General features: G+C 36.2%; 1 protein-coding gene across 3 annotated transcripts in view; it reads left to right on the forward strand.

Moving 5' to 3' along the window:
• The window catches only part of Dmd (dystrophin), a 1,091,134-nt gene that overhangs the window by 709,744 nt on the left and 359,576 nt on the right, over nt 1-21,814 (forward strand). For all 3 annotated transcript variants that reach the window (XM_050128228.1, XM_050128226.1, XM_050128227.1), the window contains exons 15-16: nt 19,198-19,318; nt 19,945-20,213. In XM_050128228.1, coding sequence (XP_049984185.1) covers nt 19,198-19,318; nt 19,945-20,213 — 390 coding nt within the window. The remainder of the gene's footprint in view (nt 1-19,197; nt 19,319-19,944; nt 20,214-21,814) is intronic.

Raw genomic sequence — 21,814 nt, forward strand, 5'->3', positions numbered from 1 at the left:
TGATTTTACAGCAGGTAAAACGCCAAGATAGTTCACGTAAGTTGTTGGGAACTGCTGCTTCACTTCGCAAAGTAGTTTTCTCACCCATGAGAGTAGATCTGTGCTCCCCAAACCAGATGGGTAGCATAACAACTCCAAGTGAACTGCTCTGAAGTCTGACTAATAAAGTCATGCTCCATATGTGGTGAAGTGTTATAAATAATTAAAACTCAAATGTGCCTTAGCCACCACAAACTGACCAGTTTTTACATCTTTGGAATATATTTCCCTGGCTATTTTACAGCTATTAATTAATTGTCTCACTAGAGTGACTTGTTTTCAATTAGCGTGTATTATTCTGCTCCAGATATATTTTTAAAACTGACTCCCTTTGTTTTGCTTGAGCAGCCACTAAAGTGATATTTATTACTCGTCGACTTCTGTGATTAACCTAGAGAGAGTCTTAAAGGAAATCATAATGGGGAATATTCAGAGCACTGCAATAAACCAGGAGCTTATTTAATTCCTATCTTTGCATCCTGGATCCAAATGGAGATTAGATCTTGATTATATGAATACTGTAGGTAACGACTTTTATTTGCACTTTCGCTAATGAAATTGTTTGCTGTCAGGTTTTCATCGTTCAATTTAAAGATCTGTATAAGCCCTTCCCTAGGGACCATTAAGGACATCTTCTAAGCTTTCTGAGATTTTTCTGGTTGCAATTTAGATGGAAGTAATCAATACATACATTATTAAAACAGTGGACAGAAAGCCGTTGTGCCGGGATGTTGTTGACAAATGAAAAGACTTGAATAGAGTAGTTTACTTGTTCATTTGTCAGGTCATATATTATACATGGTATATTTATTCAGATGTCACCACAAAGTGAGGCAAAGGATTATAAGTTCAATAAAATTATCCCCAAATCACATTGTGGATTTTACATTTATTTTGGTTCATTTTATTGTCAATGCTGGCCTACTTAGTTTAGCTTCATTTTAGTGTATTAGTCGGATGAGTTCTCTGTGGTTTCTTTCTACAGAAATAGAATATGTCTTTTGGAATGTTCATTCCTGCATTCAAAAATCTGGCCTCTTGGAGTTCTAAATACTTTTATTCTCCTACAAAGTTAGATTTTTTTTTTTAGTTATGTCTGCTCTAAGCTGTCTTGGTAGATACATCGCAGGAGTTAGGTATCATTTTATCTATTCTTTATTACTATTAGAAGAAGCTTTGTATAAATGTGATATTCTATGCAGCCATACATGGAGTTGCTGAATAGTAGAAACTTCACATTTATTTTTAGAATTGCATTTCTAGGCTTTTGAGGAAATCTACTTCAAACTAGCTATATCATCAAAATGTAAGAATGCAGCCATCTAGGAACTGCTGCTTTTCTTTAAAGATTATAAGAAGACGAAATGTGAACAATTTACAAATTGATTTCACCAGCCATCTTTTTCCTACTTTGTCAAATTATTTTGATATCTTGGCAAATTCTCTTAAGTATAATATTTGTATGGCATTTTATCTTTTCAAAACACTTTTACACAGATCATTTAATTACAAATGAACCTCCAGTCTTTTGCTGTGTTCATTTATTCCCCAAAAATAGCATGGAAAAAAATCTTATCATCATAACTAACCATGTAAGAATTCAATGATTCTTTCAGTAACTCCTTATTCAGAGTCTCCCATGCTCCAGAGGTCAGGGATACAAAAGCGAATCATGAGTTCCTGATCCCATCCACATAAACAGTAAGCCAATAAATTAATATATAAAATAATATCAAGTATTAATAAATGCTACAAATCAACTAGGAGTAGAGAAAGGGGGTGAGGTAATGTTTTAATAAATATCTGATTAGTGAGCAAAAATTGGAGGAGGCGGAGATCATTCTAAAGGAGTGAGCTGCAGTTTCAGAAGGCTCACTGAACAAAAAGTTCTGTGTTCATGGAGTGTTCATGGGAAAGTAAGGTGCACAGTCTTTATTGTAGGAAACAGAGGAATGAAGCTATGCCGGTTATATAGTGAGACAAGGGCCAGATGACAAATAATTTTGCAGATGAGAGTTTACAGAAGGATTCTGTGCTATGTATCATAAGACATCACTCACTGTTTTGAAGTTATTCGGCTGCTATGGATAACTGCCAGGAGAAAAAGGGTGATTCTTTAATAAATCAATATATAAAAAAAATTTAAAAAAGACATGACGATGACTTGGACCGGAAGATAAATGATAGATCTGCTGAAATGTTATTTCATCCAAGATTTATTCTAATAGGTGACCTGATAAAATATATGTTAGATGTGGCATGGAGTGTGTGCAAAACTCTCCAGGAAATCTCAGAACCCCTATATCTTGAACGAACAGCAGACAGGTAGTGCCACTTTTGGAGGGGAAAGGAACTAGGAAATGCACATGGTGGAAGGTGTCTGGCTGAAGCAAATCAGGTACTCCATTCCTACATTTTGTTAAGAGTCAGGACAAGCAGTATGATTCAAAATTTCTCCTCTTCCTACATTTGACAGTCTCAAATTTTGGTTGAATCACAAGACTTGTACTAAGGTTCTCTAACAGTGCATTTATTTACTGTTAATACCAGAATTCAGAGTTTAGGCTCAATGACTTAAAACTGAATTCTCTAAATGGCTATAGGAGCAGATTGGATTTTCCCCAGTGATTTCTCAAGGTCAGCTCAGAACTTAACAACTCTGTTGTCAGTGGGAAGTAACTTCCCCAGTGGTTTTTGGAAATAGCCCAGACTGAAGATTGAATTCAAACAGCTGTTCAAGATGCTGTGTGGGCAATAATCCATTCCTCAGTAGTATCAAAGACCTGTGAGGAGTCCAACCTTGATTCTATTCCATGCTCTTCATTTCAGAGAACACAACTCTTGTTTTAAAAGGCTCCCATGAAAATAAATCCGAGCAAGGTGTTTGTGGGGCAAAGAAAACATTTCCCAGTAAATACTCAGAAATGTTTTCTCATAAGCAAAATTTAAAAGAATTGACCTCTCTTAAAATGCATCAATTTACTTTTAAGGTTGCTTCAATACTATTTAGACACCTTTCAAAATGAATTCAGTTGTACATATTATTGGCTTTCTGAAACAATAGCAAGGTGTATGAGATCCTAGGATTGTTTCACTTCAATTTCATTCAGTAGTGGAGTAAAACTAAGATGCAGCTCTTTTCACTGTTTAGTGATGACTGCATAGCCATATTCCAAGAATCAGAGAGCAGAACATAGTTGGCAGATGTTAGGGGAATTGTTACTCATTGGATAAAATTTAAGTTACAAAAAAATGAGTGAATTGATATCTATTATGCAACACAATTTCTATATTTAACACTACTGCTGCTTGCTCTTAAATTCTTGTTAAAGGGTAGGACTCATGTTAAGCATTCTTATCATAGTTAAAAATGATTACAATGACCTTTTACAGCCCACAAGCCTGTTTTCATAACTTTTAAAATATCAGTTGGCTCACATGAGCATTAAGGGAAGATTCGGTCTTCCTGATTTTGTTCTTTTTTTTCTTTGTCTTTATTTTATGAACATGTATAAATTTTTTTAGATTCTCGATATCATGCTGTAATGTGCCACATTACTGGACCCTTTCCACTTTCCAAGGTCATGGTTTTGAACTACTTGAGAACTGATCATCCATAAGTCACCATTTGATTAACTATTTCCTATGCATTTGAGACTCAATGTATTGGCCTTTTAAGTGAAGAAGTTCATGAAGATGGCAGAATGTGTTCAGCAACTCTTAAACACAATCAATACAAGAGGCATGCCCACAAGGTAAAAATAAAAGTAATAGTATGAGAACTAGAACTATAGTATATGATGCCCAAACTAGTAAATGCTGATGAAATTACAGATAAGACCATCTTAATACCCATGCATATGTCTGTTCTACTTTATATTAATTACTTGTCTATTGCTGTAACAAAATACTATGACCGAGGCAATTTCTAGAAGAAAGAATTTGGTTTAGACGAACAGTTTTAGAAGGTAGGACCCATGATGGCAGAGTGGAGCTAGGAGACAGCAGTTGCATGCAGCAGCAGCTGCGAGCCCCCATCTTAAACTACAAACAAGAAGCAGAGGGAGATCTCACTCGAAATGGTGCAAGTCGTTTGAATCCTTATAGAATTATCACCATCACCACCACCATTGCTGCCGCCACTCTCTTGACATACTCCTCCAGAAAAGCCCCATTTCCTAACTCTTCCCAAGCAGCCACCAACCTGAGACCGACCTCCAAATTCGCAAGGTTCATGGGGGGGGGGGCATCTCATTCAAACTACCAGAGAGAGCATTTGTTCAATGTGTGTAACTCCCACTAAATCACTCAAAACATTAATAGTCATTCTGATATTCTCTTATTCGTCTAATGATATAAAGTGGAGGAAACCCCCCCAAACAGTGGTTCAAACACAGAGCCCTTGGAATGTTTGAGAATCAGCATCTCCTTTATGAAAGCACTAAGTTTGCCAACCATGGCAGCACATACCTCTAATCCTAGCACTCAGGAGCAACAAGAAGGAAAAGTACTACAACTGTTATGGCAGGCCAGCCATGACTACGTAGGAGACACTTTCAAACCTGAAAAGGAGTGAAGGAAGGAAGAAAAGAAGGAAAGGAATTGAAGAAAGCAGTGTTTAATAGGGCAACCTTTATAGGAAATTACATTCAGTTCCTAAAAAATTGCAGAGAACTTTGGATCTTGAACATATGAGCAAGCTCAGAATAAGATCTGTCTTGTTTCCAATTCACAGCATTATTTTTATTTCTCTAATGACTCATAAGATGAGACTTTCGCCTGCAGGTCTGTTAAATTTCTATCTAAATCAAACACACACACTATTGTTCTTTTATTTTCTATGATTGGATGGCCTCTTTTTAATTTAGCAATATTTATTGAGAATGTGGCAAATAAAACCTATAACTTTATCAGTCTGTGTCATGTTGAGTATGACAATTTGAGAACTGGAAAATGTAGTTAGCAAATTTGACACATCATGAATAAGGAAAGGAAGTCTCTGGAGGATTTAGTGACCTTTATTAGTTAGCTGTGGAAAGCTCTGGCCCTAGTCAGACTTATACTCTGGGGCCCCTGCTACTTAGAACTATACTGCATTATAAGATGGTTCAGCCATGTTCTGCAGAGTAGGAGATTATGTACAGTCAATCCATCAGATTACATTCTGCAAAACACAAATAAGACATTGACACTTCAATAAAAATGTAGCTAAAATTTAGCTTCACGGACACTGAAAAACAACAGAAATACATGCATGAATTATTCAAAAATATTTCACTAATTCATTGAGAATTTCATACAATGTATGATGTTCACCCTCCCTAAGTCCTCTCAGATCTGCTCATACCTCTCTACCCACGTCAACTACACATCTTCTTTCTTAATGACCTACTGAATCCAATTTGTGTTGCCCATATAGCCCCAGTTGTAGGACTATCCAGTGAAATATTGTCCCTACTAGAACCACACCCTTAAAATTGACTCCCCCTCCTCCAAAATTCATCAGTTGTCCATAGCTCCTTAATGGTGGGGGTTTATAAACTCCTTCCCCTTCCATGTTAGAATTTTGAATGGTTTTATCTTGTATAAATATTGTGCAGGCAAATAGAGATATACTGTGAGCTCATGAGCACAGCAAACTTATGTCTAGAAGAAACTGTTTCAATCGAGTTCTCCATGAATTCTGGCTCTTACAGTCTATCTGCTCTTCGGCTTTGGCCCTTGTGCCTTTGTGTGGGATGATGTAGATGCCCCATTTTCAGCAGTCGCATGGAGCAGCAGCTGCGAGCTTCCATCTTAAACTTGTTCTCTGCACTGTGACCAGTCATAAATATCTGACTTAACCACCACCCACTGTATAAAAGAAAAAGACTTCTCTAATAAAGTCTGAGAACTGTAGTAATCTGTAGGTACAGAAATTCAAACTTAAAGGGCAGTTGGGAGAGGCAGGGAGGGGAACAGAGAAAAATCTAGAGCTGAATAAAAAAGGGCAGTTTGTTACTGTGTCCCTTTGACAGAATGAAAATAATAGATTATCCCTTAGATCCCTTGAGCTCCCCAACCATAGCTTTTTGGCTAGATTTACAATATTAATCCTGAGTTTCCTTCTGTAACTCAAGCCTTAAATCTAATCAGTAAAAAACAGTTAGTTGGTTACCCCTATACCAGTTGTGTCACAGTTGTAACAACACTGTACAGTAGTGTATCTTGCCACAGTGGCCAATGTTGTGGTTCAGTGTCCACATTTAGGTAAGAGTAGTGATGACTTTTCCCTCCAGCATCCAACTAAGTACACTCCAGTTCTATGAAAGTTAACCAACAAGAGAAAAACACCTTGTCAGTACCAACTTGATTTCTCCTTGTCTCATGACAAACATGCGTGGTTTCTTCTGCAATAGGGCTTACCCTCAAATTCTGAGGAATACAAAAGTAGTTCAGGTTTTTAAGTCTACCTTAAGATTTGTGACATTTGAATTTAAAAATATCTAACATGGCCTTAGGTAAACATTTGCCTAACTGTACCTTAATTTACATTGGTAAAGCATTTATTATATAAAAGATGTCCTAATTATACCAACTTAGCTAAATTATTGATTACTCAAGGAAAAAATAAATTCCTGACATTTTACCTACTTTATATGAAGCATGTTTAAAAAATAATTTTTTTGAATTATTGAATAAGCCAGTAGTCTCCAATTACTTGTAATATATAAGCACTGTCAATAAAATAACTTAACCTTCAAAAGAGAAGTTGATACTTTGAAATTTAATACTCCCATACCATTGTAGCAACATGCTTAGTTGCCATTTATTTTCTAAAGCTAGGAAACTAAAGGGGGAAAGGTTAATTTCGGATGCCTAATATTTTCTTATTTGCACAGTCAAATAATATCGTAATTTCATGGAGATGCCCTAAAACGTTAGTGATTGACCCTGATTCTTCCACATCACTGTTTGAGACCTTGGGCACGACTCTCATAGATAAGTAAAAAGGAAAGGTATGGGGAAGAAAAAGTATTTTAAAAAAATGATCTCATCTGTTTAAGAGATTTGAGAATTTTCTTAAAACATAATGCTGACATCTAAATATGGCAAGGATGTAGTCTATGTAGGTGTCTGAAGTCTTTTCACATCAACATATTAATGAACCAACTTACCTAATGTAGAAGTGTCAACTATAATTTATAGGAGAAAATCAGTGTTATATATGAGAATATAGTTTCTCAAACCTCACTCATTGAAATAAAAGAGATACAGTATCAAAAAATCAAGGATCTTGACAGTGAATAGTCTTATTTTATTATATCATTTTAAAAACCATTGGTTTATGAATAGATATTAAGTGTTGAAATTTTTCATTTTTATACATATATATCATTGTATATTTTATTTTGCTTTTGCTTTGAATTGTCCTTCCCCTCCACGTTTCTTCTTTTGTTTGTTTCCATCCTTGAAAAGTTTCTTTTCTTCTTTTGTGATGTATGTAAACATACATACAAATATGTGTTTTGTGTATGTGTGTATATACATTCTCTTGCACACCCTTCTTCTTTATTTTTAGACCTTTTCCTACATTCTTGATGTCCCATTTGTACTTTTATATTCTACATGTGCAAGTATATAGTAGTATCATACAAAGATAGACATATATACATTACTATATATGTATGTATGTATTTGGTGTTTGAATGAGGATCCACTCATAGGCTAATATGTTTGAGTGCTTGGCCTCCAGCTAGTGGAACTAATTGGGAAGGATTAGGCCATATGGCCTTGTTGGAAGAGTGTGTCACTGGGTACAGGCTTTCAGGCTTCAAAAGACTTTCTGAGATTCCCAGTGTTGATGCTCTGCCCTCTCTCTGTCCCTCGTGGTTGTGGATGAAGATATGACCTCTCAGATGTTCCTACATCCTGCCATTGTGGAATCTAATCCTTTGAAACTGTAGGCCAAGTTAAATGGTTTCTTTTATAAGTTGAAGTGATCACAGTATTTTATCACAACAATAGAAAAATAACTAAGAAAATATGTATATGTATAGAGTTTTAAATATAGAGTCCACATATGAAAGAAAGCAAGTGATGTGATTTTTCTCAATCTGATTCATGTTAGTTAATATCATAATCTCCAGGTCTACTAACTTTCCTGCAGATATTCCAGTCATTTTTCTGCGTAGTCAAATAAAATGCCATTTTGTTTATTACCCCATTTTCTCTATCAGGTGATAAAAAACTGTTAATGGAGAGCTAGACTTATTATACATGTTGGCTATTGTGCATAATACAGCAGTGACCAAATGTGATCAAGTATCTCTGTGATATGTTCCTGCATATATATCCAGGAGTATTGTACCTGAGTTAAATCATATTTCTGGGACTTTGTCTTAGTTAGGGTTTCTCTTGATGTGAAGAGACAACATGACCATGGCAACTCTTATAAAGGAAAATATTTAATTGAAGGGGAGATTTACAGTTTCAGAGATTTAGTCCATTACCATCATGACAGGACTTGGCAGTATGCAGGTATGACAAGGTGCTGACTACATCTTGATCAAAAGGCAACATGAAGTAGACTGTGACACTGGGAATAGTTTGAGCATAGGAAAATTCAAAGCCCACTCCAACAGTGACATTCTTTCTTTAATAAGGCCACACCTCTTAATCCCCTTTGGGGGCCATTTTCTTTCAATACTCCACGTGGTAGATCTATATTCAAATAAAAGTATTTTATTATTTATTTTTTTTAGAATTTCATACAAAATATTTTGATCATTTCTATGCTCTCTTCCCCTTATCTGTTCCCAGGTCAAACAATTCTTCCAGCCCTGCCCCAATATTGTACCATTTTCTTTTTAGAAAGGGCTATGCTACAGCAGATGTCCTCTTCTAGTTCTTACACTGTTCTCACCCACTCTTTTTTAATGTGAAACTTCTATATTAATATCTATGGCAGCTGGAATTGTTCATAGTACCACCACTAGAATGTAGATTCCCTCTTATCCACATCTTCACTAGCATTTATTTTATTTGTTTTCTTAATGATTATCATTTTTAATGGAGTTAAGATCAATCTCATTTTTATTTTAACTTCTCTGGTGGCTAGCAAAGTTGAGAAGGTTATTGTACAGATATTGGTCATTTGTGTTTCATCATTTGAGAATCTTCTGCTCATTTCACTAGTCCATTTCTTTAGTGAGTGGTTTTAGTTTCTCTTGTTTGGTATTTAGTTCTATGTTTATTCTGGATGTGAATTCTCTGTCATATGTATTGCTAATGGACATTTTTCTACTTGATAGAGGATGTCTTTTCACTTGCTTGTTTCTTTTGTATGACAGGAACTTTTGTATTGCATGTAATCTTATTTGTCAATTCTTGGCATTATTTCATGAGCATCCTTTTTAATATAAATTTCTTGCCTGTGACTCTACCTTTTTTAATATACCTTTTATTAAATCTGTTTGTCAATTTCCTACATATATAGTAGACTTTCTTTTACTCATGCCCACCACTTCTAATCTCGCTCCCTCCTTTCTCATCCCTGCCCTTTTCCTTTCCCTACAAATCCCTGTTGCACACATGCACACACACACACACACACACGCACATAAACACAAAGTGTGTGTATATANATACACTGTTTTGTGACTTACTCAGTTTAATCAGTGCCCTCCCTGAATCATGATTAACTGTTAACAGACTCAATCTTATATAGTCCTGTTGCAACTTATGTCTGTATCTTGAAATGTGTTCCCTATTTTTCCCAAAACTATTTCATTTTCACATCTTATACTAAGTTATTTGATCCATTCGTAGTTGCCTTTTCTGTCACTTGACACATACTGGGCTATTTTCATTCCTCTACTTGTGAATATCAATTTTCCTTGCAGTACATTTTTTTTGCAGTACATTTTTAAAGGGCTAATTTTTCTTCAATATGTATGTTTGTTGCCTTTGACATAATCAAAAGGCTCAAGCTACATTGAGAGATATTTGGGTATTTTATTCCATTGACCTCATGTCCAGGTATAATATGAATGCATTCTTGAATTCAGTTTTAATGAATGATTTTGAGAATCTTTTAATCTGTGCTCACTAGGAAATTGATCTATAGTTTTGTTCTTTTATTTTATTCCTATTCCCACTCAGTATTGCTGTAATTCTGGTTTCATTGAATGAGTTCAATAGTTTTCTTTACCTTCCTAGTTTGAGAAACAGTTTGAGAAGGATTGATGTTAGCTCTTCTTTAATTTTGTCTTTATTATTGTTAGAATTTGGTAATGGGAATTTCTACCTAATTGGCAATTTCTATATTCTTTAAAACTTTGGTAGAATTGCTCATTTATTTGTTAGAAGATTTTTTTTTCTCTTTCACTTTCATTGTTACTGTCCTCCTTAAGGTTTTTGGTCTTGTGGAATTAGTTTGCTATCTAGTGTATTTCTTTCTCTTTTTTTTCCCCTAAAAGCTCAAGGAATGTCACTCAATTATTTATTTTAGGCCCCTGAATTTTTTTTAAAGTGTAATCATTCATAGAAACTTTCCTTCTGGAAATATTTAACAGGAAGATGTGCTTTTCCTTCCATGTGATTCTAGGAAATATTGAAATTCCTCCTTATTTTTTTTCCTTCAGTAAACACTAACAAATGTACTTTTCATTTGCCAAGTGTCTGTGTTTTTTCTGTACATTTCTTGCTCTTGATTTTGTTTTGTTACACTATGATCTGGTAAAATACAAGAAATTGTTTAAATTATTATATTTTATTAGAACCTTCTTTGTGGCCATAAAAGTAGTTTTATTTTAGAGACAGTTCTATAAACTTTAGAGAATAATGTACATTTTTTATCTGTTGGATGGAATATATTTGACTGCTTTCTAAGTTCATTTGCTCTCAGTGTGATTTAGATGTAATTTTCTTTGCTGATTTTATAGCTTATGTGAAATATGTAAATGAGGTATTAAAGCTATCCACTCTTATTTTATCATAATTTACCTGACCCTTTATATTCATTAATGCTTACTTTATTTACAAATGCCCCACCTTTGGCACCATTTGTAAATGGAGGTTTCTGTCCTGCCTGGTCCCACAGTCATTCAGTCCCAAAGAAACACACAGAGGCTTATATAAATTTGAAACTGTTTGTCCTATTATCCCAGGCTTATTATTAATTAGCTCTTACAACTTAAATTAGCCCATAATTCTTGTGTATGTTTGTTATGTGGCTTGATACCTTCTATCCATGAGGCATTCTCATCTTAATTCCTCTGCCTCTGGGTGGAGACTACAAACTATGCCTTTCCTCTTCCCAGAATTCTCCTAGTCTAGTCACATTCCTGCCTGACTACTAGACAAACACCATTTTATTAAACCAATAAAAGTGAGAAATCTTTTTTTTTTGTTTTTTTTTTTTGTTTTTATTGAGAAAAGGAAAAAAAAAGTTTCCACCTCCTCCCAGCCTCCCATTTCCATCCCCCTCCTCCCACCCTTCTCCCCCTTTCCATACTCCTCTCCCTCCCCCCACTCCTCTTCCCCTCCCTCTCCAATTCCAATCCAGAGAGTCAGTGTGTTGCCTATGTATAACCCTAGCAGCACAGACATTAAGGGCAACATTGAATAAATGGGACCTACTGAAACTGAGAAGCTTCTGCAAAGCAAAGGACACTGTCACTAAGACAAAAACGCAACCCACTGGGTTCACCTTCTTATTTAGCTTCTCTAGGATCACGAATTATAGGCTCAATGTCCTTTATTTATGGCTAGAAACCAAATATGAGTGAGTACATCCCATGTTCCTCTTTTTGGGTCTGGGTTACCTCGCTCAGGATAGTGTTTTCTATTTCCATACATTTGCATGCAAAATTCGAGAAGTCATTGTTTTTTTACCGCAGCATAGTACTCTAATGTGTATATATTCCACACTTTCTTCATCCATTCTTCCATTGAAGGGCATCTAGTGACAAATCTTTACAGGGTATAAAACCTTTATCCCTCAGCACTTTCCCTTTTTTATTTTCAAAACAAGAATTTTGAATCTAATCTCCTTTGTTTAGCTTTTTTGCTGACCGTTATCTATAACAACTTGTAACCAACATTCTAAACAAAGACATACATCCATAATCCATTATTTTGCAAATGTGGTCAGTTTCTAGGCTACATTTGCTGATTTCTGGTGCTGATAATTTTATGGGGACCCAAAGAATATTTAGGATTATGGTCAAGTCCTGACTGGAGTATTCCTTTAGGCTGCATCATCTCAGTCAGCAGCCTTGAAGCTGTCTGGTTGTAGAGCTCAGAGGAATCTGCAACAGAGGTGCTCTGAAAAGTTGGATCATCTGGGCCATCTGTTTCCATTGGAGATTTTTCAGAGAGTCTTCTTCAATCAAACCTTATATTGTGCTCATCCTTGTGGATTCCTGGGAATTTCCCTAGCAACAAGGTTCTCATTAGTCCCATAATGACTGCTTCATTGCTCTCCCACTCTATCCCTCCCCAATTCAAACATCCCATTCTCTTATGCACTTATTCCCCATTCCCTCCCCTTTACTGTTCCTGCCCCCAGTTTACCTAGAATATCTCATCTATTTCTCCTTCCAAGGGTGATATCCATGCGTCGCTCTTAAGGTCCTCCTTACCTGGCTTCTCTGGAGGCGTTCATTGTGGTCCAGTTATCATTTGTTTTACACCTAGTATCCATGTATGAGTGAGTATGTACCATGTTTGTTTTTCTGAGTCTGTTTTCTCACTCAGGTAGTTTTTTTTCTAGTTCCATCTATTTGTCTGCAAATTTCATGATATCATCGTATTTAACAGCTGACTAACACTCCATTGTGTAAATGAACAACATTTTTTTTTGATCCATTCATCCATTGAGGGACATCTATATTGTTTCCAGGTTCTTGCTATTATAAATAATGCCACTATGAAGATAGTTGAGTAAGTGTCCTTGTGGTATGACTGAGTGTTCTTTGGGTATATGTCCAAGGGTGGTAGTGCTGTGCCTTCGGGTAGATTGATTCCTAATTTTCTGAGAAATCCCCATATTCTTTTCCAAATTGGTCATATAAGTTTGTACTCTCCCCTGCAGTGGAGGAGTGTGCCCCTTACTCCACATTTTCTCCAATATGTGCTATCACCAGTATTTTTTATCTTAACCATTCTGACATGTATAAGACAGTATCTCAGAGTTGTTTTTATTTGCATTTTACTGGTGACTAAAAATGTTGAGCAATTTCTTCACCTAGTTCTCTTTGATTCAGTGATACAAGGACTACTGATATCCATCCTAGAACAATGGTATGCCACCAACAATTAATGCTCAACCTTTATTACATAGACAAATGGAAGAGTAGTCATGTATCAATGTTTTAAATAGCATTACATCTTAAAGTTTGTCTACATAATATAAAGCATTATCAGTTTGTTTGGCCTCTTATTATCTAAAAGCAGTATCTTTCCTTTTACACATTACTCTTATATCAATTTTGTATTTAGTCTATATCTTCTTGCATTGTGATTATAGAAACAATCAATCCTGTTTTCTAGCCACTTTCTTTAATTTCAAGAAATGGTGTGAAACTAGCAGTGCTTATTTCTTTGTCATACAGAATTCCTTTTTCTTTCTTTTCAATTCATTTTAATTCTCAGTGATTCACATTTAAGAAATGAAATTTTGTATCTGTGATATAACTAAGCCCTTGGCTACAACTCAAATGGCAAGCCAGTGGTCTCTCATAATGGATGACCTCTGTTAGCCTTGAATTATTTTCTCTCTGCTTTCAACAGTGGAATTTCACTATCATGTTGAAATAAAGAGTGGCAGGGCTGCGTCCCCAGCACCCCAGCCGCCTGCTAGCTTATTCCTGAAATAACAACACACAAACTGTATTCATTTAAAGACTGCTTGGCCCATTTCTATCTAGCCTCTTCTAGGCTAATTCTCACATATTAATTTAGCCCATTTCTAATAATGTGTGTAAGCACCCCAAGGTGCGCTTACCGGGAAGATTCTGGCCTACGTCCATCCTGGGTCTGAGCTTCATGTGTCTGCCTCAGAGCGCAGAGCTATTGCGTCTACCCGGGAGAGCTGAGCATGGCGTCTCTGCTCCAGAGAGCAGAGCTGTCGGGTCTGAGCTCACTTCCTCTTCCTCCCAGAATCCTATTCTGTTTACTCCCCCCACCTATGTTTTAACCTATCAGGGCCAGCCAAGCAGTTTCTTTATTGCTTAACCAATGAAATCAAAAGATTGATATATGACACTCCCACATCACTATCACATATTTTAGATTTTTTTCAGTTTGTTGTGACCTTTAATCTAAATCCTTATTTTACAGATGTTGCTACAACAATTATCTCCAGCTTGTTCAATCCAGATCTGTATTGTGCCTAGTATTTGTATCATTTATTCCTGTTCGTGTGATTATCCTGGTTTTCCAGAGTTTGTCTGAATTTCCTGGTGTAGTCCTTGTTTTAAGTTTACTTGCTTATCCAGCGTCTTGTTGCATGCTGGTACTCGTGGCCCTCCATTCAGAAACTCAAAAGTCTGAGGCAGGAGGATCAAAGATTCAAAATCTGCCTGGGCTACATAATGCAACTCTGTCTCAAAAGACAAACAACAAAAGAACATATAGAAACAACATTAAAAGTTCAATCTCTTGAAAACACTCTGTGTAATACAATATATAGTTAGCTTATTACTACCTTTAGTCTTTCATATTCAAGTCACTGTTCTTTTAAAAGAGCATCTTTTCCTTCTGCTCCTTAACATTTCTGACTTACTGTTCTGTCCTCCTTGTTTTTTTGCTTTAGGTCAAAATATATTGTTCAAGTAATTTCCACTAGCTATACCTATTTCCTTTTCTGCTCTTTCCTTGACTAAATGTCTGTCTCAGTCTCTCAACCAGTCCAGTGAGTACTATTTATTGCAAATCTGTCTTTGCCTCTATGAATAACCTTCTTAAAATTCTCATGAATGCTTTTAACCTCCTCATATTTGGTCTCTCAAAACATTCAACTTTTCTTTATGTCATTAAATACTGACGTGTAGGCATTGAACATATATTAGCTGAATGAGAAAATGATGCTTAGATAATTTTCTCCTACAGACTTTAATTTTTACTGCTAGAAAGAATTCGATGTCTCCAAGATGTCCCATATACAGAATGCCCACCCTCATTATAGTAGGATTATAATTTTAGGCTGTATTAATTTCATCTTGAATATACACATAAGGTATTCTGGATCCAAGACAGATTTTTTAATTGCCTTACAATAAATAGTCTTACCTCCTCTTTCTTTCCTAATGACATGCCCTAGGGCATGTTGATAAAAATCTTTCCATGTGAGTACTTTGTTGCTGTATAGGCAAGAGACCAAAGATTATACAGATGGGGCCAGCTGTCTTCCTCTCCAAATACATCTTCTTGGAAACATAATAAGCCTTAATCTAACTGATTTTCAAAGAGTTATCTCAATGCCCCACATGCCTCAGTTTTTACAATCTAGAAATATTTCCAGACTCTGGGCTTTATGTATTTTTCTTATAGCCCTCTAGAGTTGTTTTTTTTTTTCTGACAACTAGAAATTTAGTCTAGCAGTCTACCAAATAAGGCCTTAACCATTTGTCCTTCCTAGATCAGAGAAAATTGAAAAATTAATCAGACAGATGGTACACATCTAATTTGCATGGGATGGGAAAGTTCTCAGCAGGCTAAAACTATTAGAGGTGCGTAGAGTAATCCAGGAAAGTTTATTTCCTTACACTTAGTTAAATTGTACCCAGAATTCACTCATTTACTCAATATAAATCTATGAGTCCTTCTTGCTCCTTCAAACAGCTGTACTTAACTACCATGTCTCTTTTTCTCTTCATGCTCTGGCTCTGGGTGGCATTCTCACATTCTTTCAAGAAAGTCGTCTTTTAGTTGCCTCCAGTTAGTTTTCTTTCGTATTCTACTTTTACCCTTCTCCATCGCCTGCTTTGCAGAGGAGCCCCCTGTCTTATCTGTGGGAAACATATTTTAAGACTGCCCCATGACTTCCCAAAACTCTATGAACAATGTGTTACTTCCTTGCATGCCTGACTATGATAAAGTATAAGTTGCATGGGAGACTGAGGCAGGCAGATTTCTTAGTTCAAGGCCAGCCTGGTCTACAGAGTGAATTCTGGGACAACCGGGCTATGCAGAGAAACCCTGTCTCGAAAAATAAAAATATATAGCAGCCTCTGCATACAATGGTTTTAATTTCCTTCTCAAGGCAAGATTTCCCTTCTCCAGAGTTGGTCTTGAGTTCAAGTATAGCACTGCTAGTTACCACCAAGTTGTATGCAGCACTGTTACACCCCTAGGGTTATCACGTCATTCTGGTCTTTTTTGTGGTTCACAAACATCATAGCTTGGTAGGACTGTATACCTCCCCCTCCTTTATAAGCTTGAAAGCCTTCGAGTATCAGAAAAGCTAATTCTCAGGGAAGAGGTTTGCAAGTCAGTGCCAGCAGTAGGGCTGTTGTGTCGTAGGTTTGAAGTGATCAGGGTCCTTAACAATAGGAACTTAACTATCACAAGCAATAGCTTGTGATGTTACAAGATTCTCTTAGACAGCCCTGACCAGCAAGGCAAAAGATGGTTTTTAGGACTAGTGATAAGCATTTTGTTTGGTTGTCTTTGACTCTTGAAGAAATTATTGTCAGCCCAGATGTGAAATTTTTATTTAAACAACATATGTATATTTGTACACTGACTTATGTGTTGTAAAAAATTTAGGTTCCTTGAAACTTTTTCACATACCTCTATTGTTCTGTTAACCCCTCACTTCTCTGTTCAAAATTTATCTTCGTCCCTTCCCTCACCTTTTTTCCCATTTCCTCTCTCAGATCACTTCTACCCTGCCTAAACACACATGCACCCATGTCACTGCCATTCCTAGATTTTTACAAAGGCTCCTAATTACTTACAAACATTGAGTAAACTTTTCAAGAGTCTGATGTCCAAATTCTTCTTTAAAACTGCACTATATTTCTGTACAATGAGAGTGCCTTACTTAAACTCCGATAAGTCTTTCTTTAGTCCTAATTTTCTAGACGGGAAAGCCTGTTCAGAGACGGTTATGCATATGATATGGTGTTTGCCACATGTCTCTATACATGCATATTTTTCTTCTTTAAAGGCCCTCTAATACTTCTTCCCTAGCCCGTGTTTATGCTTTAGAACTCTATGTACTTAAACTCTCCTAGATATCTTTCCCAGGTCCTATTTAACTGATTCTTATGTTTAACTATTCATGGCATACTGCAGTTTACTAAATAGAGGCACCAATTTACTCAAAACTTTTTGTTTCTGGTCTATAGTGTAACTACTCAGACTTACAAGTTTGCTATAGGGAGCCACTTTTCTTTATAATTAGCAAAGCCAGTATCACGGTTCGCTCCATGTATACAGACAAATAGAGAGATTATTTGCTTGTACTTGTGAATGTTGGATTATAAAAAAATACAACCCTGCAAGCAGAATCTACGCATACATATACAGGTACAAAAATGTGTGTGTGTATGCATATGGGAAGATGCACAAACACACATACTCAGAAATCAAATGAAATATTATAGGTAAAGCTGGACTTCTGTGTAAGTAAAGTAAATAATCATTTTCCCAGTGTGATTTCAAGGACACTAGAATAGTCTACAATATAGAAATTGCTTTTCCATCTGCAGACTGAATCCAAATATTCCATTATTTTTATTCAGACACCTTGCCTGTCTCTTCTGGATTGTAAATAACCTTGACAGATCGATTATTGTATAAAATATCAAACTCAGAGTTATTTTAAATGGTGAGCACCACTAGGATTTTTACCAACAAATATGGTATAATATAGTTCGGAGGTACTTTTGTATCAGAGTGCTATGTACGAAATTTAAAGGAAAACACCACTGTGTTTTTCCAGTGATATAAGATGACTTAAGCCCACTTAACAGCATTGCTAAAAATAAGATAGAGTTGAAAATGGTACATAATTAAGCCTAGGTCAGAGGAATAATTGCTATCAGTATTTTTTAATAAGATATATTATCACTTATGTGATACTTAATATCTTCTATTAACGTGGTCACCCATGATATAATAAAATCTGGGTCAGTAACTATATTTTATATTTTTGAATACTAATTTATTCTACTATCACACTATGCCTCACTAGATTATGTAAGACTATAGAGTTTTTCCTCCACATGTAGAATGTTTCTTTTATTCTTTCATTCTTTGATTTTGGTGTGTTGATTTGTTTAGGGCTGTCCCAGAGCTAGGATTCAACCTGAAACACCTTCTAGTTCATCTTTGGGCATGTTTGCTCCCTGTGATAGACAGTGGCTACAACCCCATTCCCACATTTTTATTTCGTATTTTGGTCCAATAAGTTCTTGAAAACAAAACTTAATCATTTCTTCTCCTCTTAATCCCCATAATAGAAAATATAGATTGGAGATTGAAATTGTCAACCAGCCTGACTGGTGAACCAAATGGTTTGAAGATATCTATTCTAGGTCTGTTCATTTATAGACAGGTATTCACAATCCCTGCATCCATAATAGTTCCAAATATTTCTAGTCTTCTCAGAAGAGTCACAATATAAAATATAATTGGTAGTTCTTCAAAAATATAATTTTCAATAGCATGATTTTACTGCACTAGTTTACACACCATCAAACATTTGGACAGAACTGTTATTAGTTGAGTGTGTTGTATACTTCAAAACAGTCTGAATACCCCCCGCCTAGCAGTGAATGCTTTCCACTGTGTACTAGATGTGATTATTTTGAGAATATTTAAATCTTCCTTAGCCAGGGTTAGATTTTGCATTATATACCTTGTGGTTTTATCTGTAGATCTGAGAGTCTGGTTATAGAAGCAAAGTGTACTAATATTAACGATAACACAAAACCTGTCTAGAAAGCTCTCCACTTCTCCCCAGAAAAGTTTTGTGAACACAGTGGCTTCCTCATTAACATTGAGACCCAGGTAGCCTTTCTTATATTTTATGACTGTCGGTTTATAAATAAAAGAGAGAGAAATTGACTGGGGAATTATGTAAACAAGTTCTGAGCACCCAGGATTAATTTTGAGGAGCATTCCAGAAGCCAAACAAACATTTCTTTTCATCTCATTTCGCAGGCCTTCAAGAGGGAATTAAAAACTAAAGAACCTGTAATCATGAGTACTCTGGAGACTGTGAGAATATTTCTGACAGAGCAGCCTTTGGAAGGACTAGAGAAGCTCTACCAGGAGCCCAGAGGTAATTGAATGTGGAACTGTAATAACATATTGATAAAGGATCAGGGTTGACAGAGCCGCCCATCCATGCTTGCTGCCAGAGCCTGGACGGCTCTCATATTTCTGAGTTAAACAATTGAGTTAAATCAATTCAAATTAAATGTAGGTTTCAAAAAAGAGCAAGGAATCATAAGGCACAGTGCATAAACCTGTTTTCACAGTCATAAATCAAGTAATCCGTGATCAGCCATTTGAATATTTAGAAGATAGTAAACAAAGGAGCTTATCCGTGGAAAGGAATTCTATTGTTACAAAGACTACAAGCTAATTTCCAGTTTAAGAGCCTGGCTGAAATAAATTAGAGCTCTTCGGCATGTGCAAACATCTTTCTCTCCAAAAGCTTAAATGAATCTTGATTTATCTGACTGACAGAAAAGTAGAACAGATTTACTAAGGAAGACAGACAGTTTAGCTGTGCTAGACTGTATCAAAATTTATGCCAAAGTGTAAAAGAGCCATTAATCAGGAAGTTGGCCTCTTGTTAATCTACATTCCCTTCCTTTCTTCTAGTCTGACCTTTTCAACAATGTTTTTTCTTTTTTAACAAAAATGGATGTGGCCTGAAACCTTGTCATATTGCCAATTTAGAGCTTCCACCTGAAGAGAGAGCCCAGAATGTCACGCGGCTCCTACGGAAACAGGCTGAAGAGGTGAACACCGAATGGGACAAGTTGAACGTACACTCAGCTGACTGGCAGAGGAAAATAGACGAGGCTCTTGAAAGACTGCGGGAACTTCAGGAAGCTGAAGATGAGCTGGACCTCAAGCTGCGTCAAGCTGAGGTGCTCAAGGGATCCTGGCAGCCAGTTGGGGATCTCCTCATTGACTCTCTCCAAGACCACCTTGAAAAAGTCAAGGTACTGTGTTTTGCTTTGAGAGACCACCCCAAAAGTACTCACTTAAGTTTATACAGAATCTTCTTTATTCTTATTTTTTTAATTTTACATACCAACCAGTTTTCCCTCCACCATTCCTCCTGTTTCCTCCATCCACCTACTTTCTACCCCTTCCGCACTCAGTAAGGGAAAGGGAGTTTACAAAGCATGGCATATCCAGTTGAGGTACACACTGTTTTCATCCCACAAAGTGAAGTTTTCGGGCCACAAGCTTTAGAAAGTAGCCCATTTTATTTTCCTTGTTTTGAAGTCTTTCACACAGGATTTCCTCAAAAAAAAGTCAGTGATGTAATCATTTAATCTATCTCCAGTAACTTAAAATGAAATATTAAGACGTCTCATTAGTGTGGTAGGTAGTACCCCGGGGCTCATAAGATTAAATATTAGAAAGTTACAAGGTCAAAAGTAATTTTGATTTTGGCCATTAAGAAATTAATTTGTCATGAAGTAGATGGGTTTGTGGGATTGGTTGATTATGTTTTTATGGATTCGTATGTGTGTGTGTGTGTGTGTGTGTGTGTGTGTGTGTGTGTGTGTATGTGGTGTTACTTAGTATCAGAACAGAATAAAAATAAAATTTGCCAAAACCAGAAGACCCAGTTTGAGACTATTTCTCTAGTAATTTGACAGCGAATCTGAAACAAAACTATTTGTTCTCCAGTCCTTCTTTTTTATCATAAACTAGTAGCAAATTTAAGTTCAGCCTTACGTCTTTCTGCATTTTCATTTTCTGCATGCCATTGTTTATTTTCCTCAGAAAGTTTTCCCCTGTTATTCCCCTTTTTTCAACCAGTGTATTTTCCAAGTCCCTACCTGTTCCATTGTTAAGATGACATATATCTATTGGCCAGTAGTGTGTGTGTGTGTGTGTGTGTGTGTGTGTGGCATATTCTGAACATTGCCTTTTAAATATTGAGTAAGTGAATGCATAATTCCCTTACTGATATTTCTGCATCATCCAGACTCTTCCCATTGCAACCCAAAACTCGTTAAAAGATGTAATGAAGTCCAGTTATTAAATAAGGTGGCTATCTGTCTTCTTCTTAAGCCTGGCTACTCAATTTTAACAACTCAAATGCAGATAATCCAGCATACTCTTTCCATGCTATCCAAAATGATCATATTTTCTCATAACTGCTTGCCATGCCATGTATTTTTCCATTTGTCCAAATCACCAAACTTTGTATGTCTGATCAACTCTTACTGAACCTTTCTCACCCAGTGTACAGATCACCTATTTTTGTAGTCTTCCATAAATACCTATCACTCCCCCAACTCCACCAGAAGAGTGAAACTTGACAGCTTTGATGGTGGTAGTTGAGTTCAGCAAATTAAACTGACTGAAATTGATTTTTTAAAAAGAAAAAGCATCTTTAAAACTACTTTATCCGTGTTGATTTTAACTTAGCAATAACTCCCAAGTAATGGGCAGGTAGCTAGCTAAAGAGAAGAGCATTTGATGTAGCTGTGCCATCTCAAGTCCCCTAGGGATGCTTTCAAAACACCGTTCTCCATTCTCCATTTTCAAATTCCATTAGTGTTTTAAAAGTTGTCGTTTGTGT

This window comes from Alexandromys fortis, unplaced genomic scaffold (genome assembly GCF_014885135.2).
Source record: "Alexandromys fortis isolate MF-2015 unplaced genomic scaffold, M_Fortis_MF-2015_v1.1 scaffold_265, whole genome shotgun sequence".
Lineage (NCBI taxonomy): Eukaryota > Metazoa > Chordata > Mammalia > Rodentia > Cricetidae > Alexandromys > Alexandromys fortis.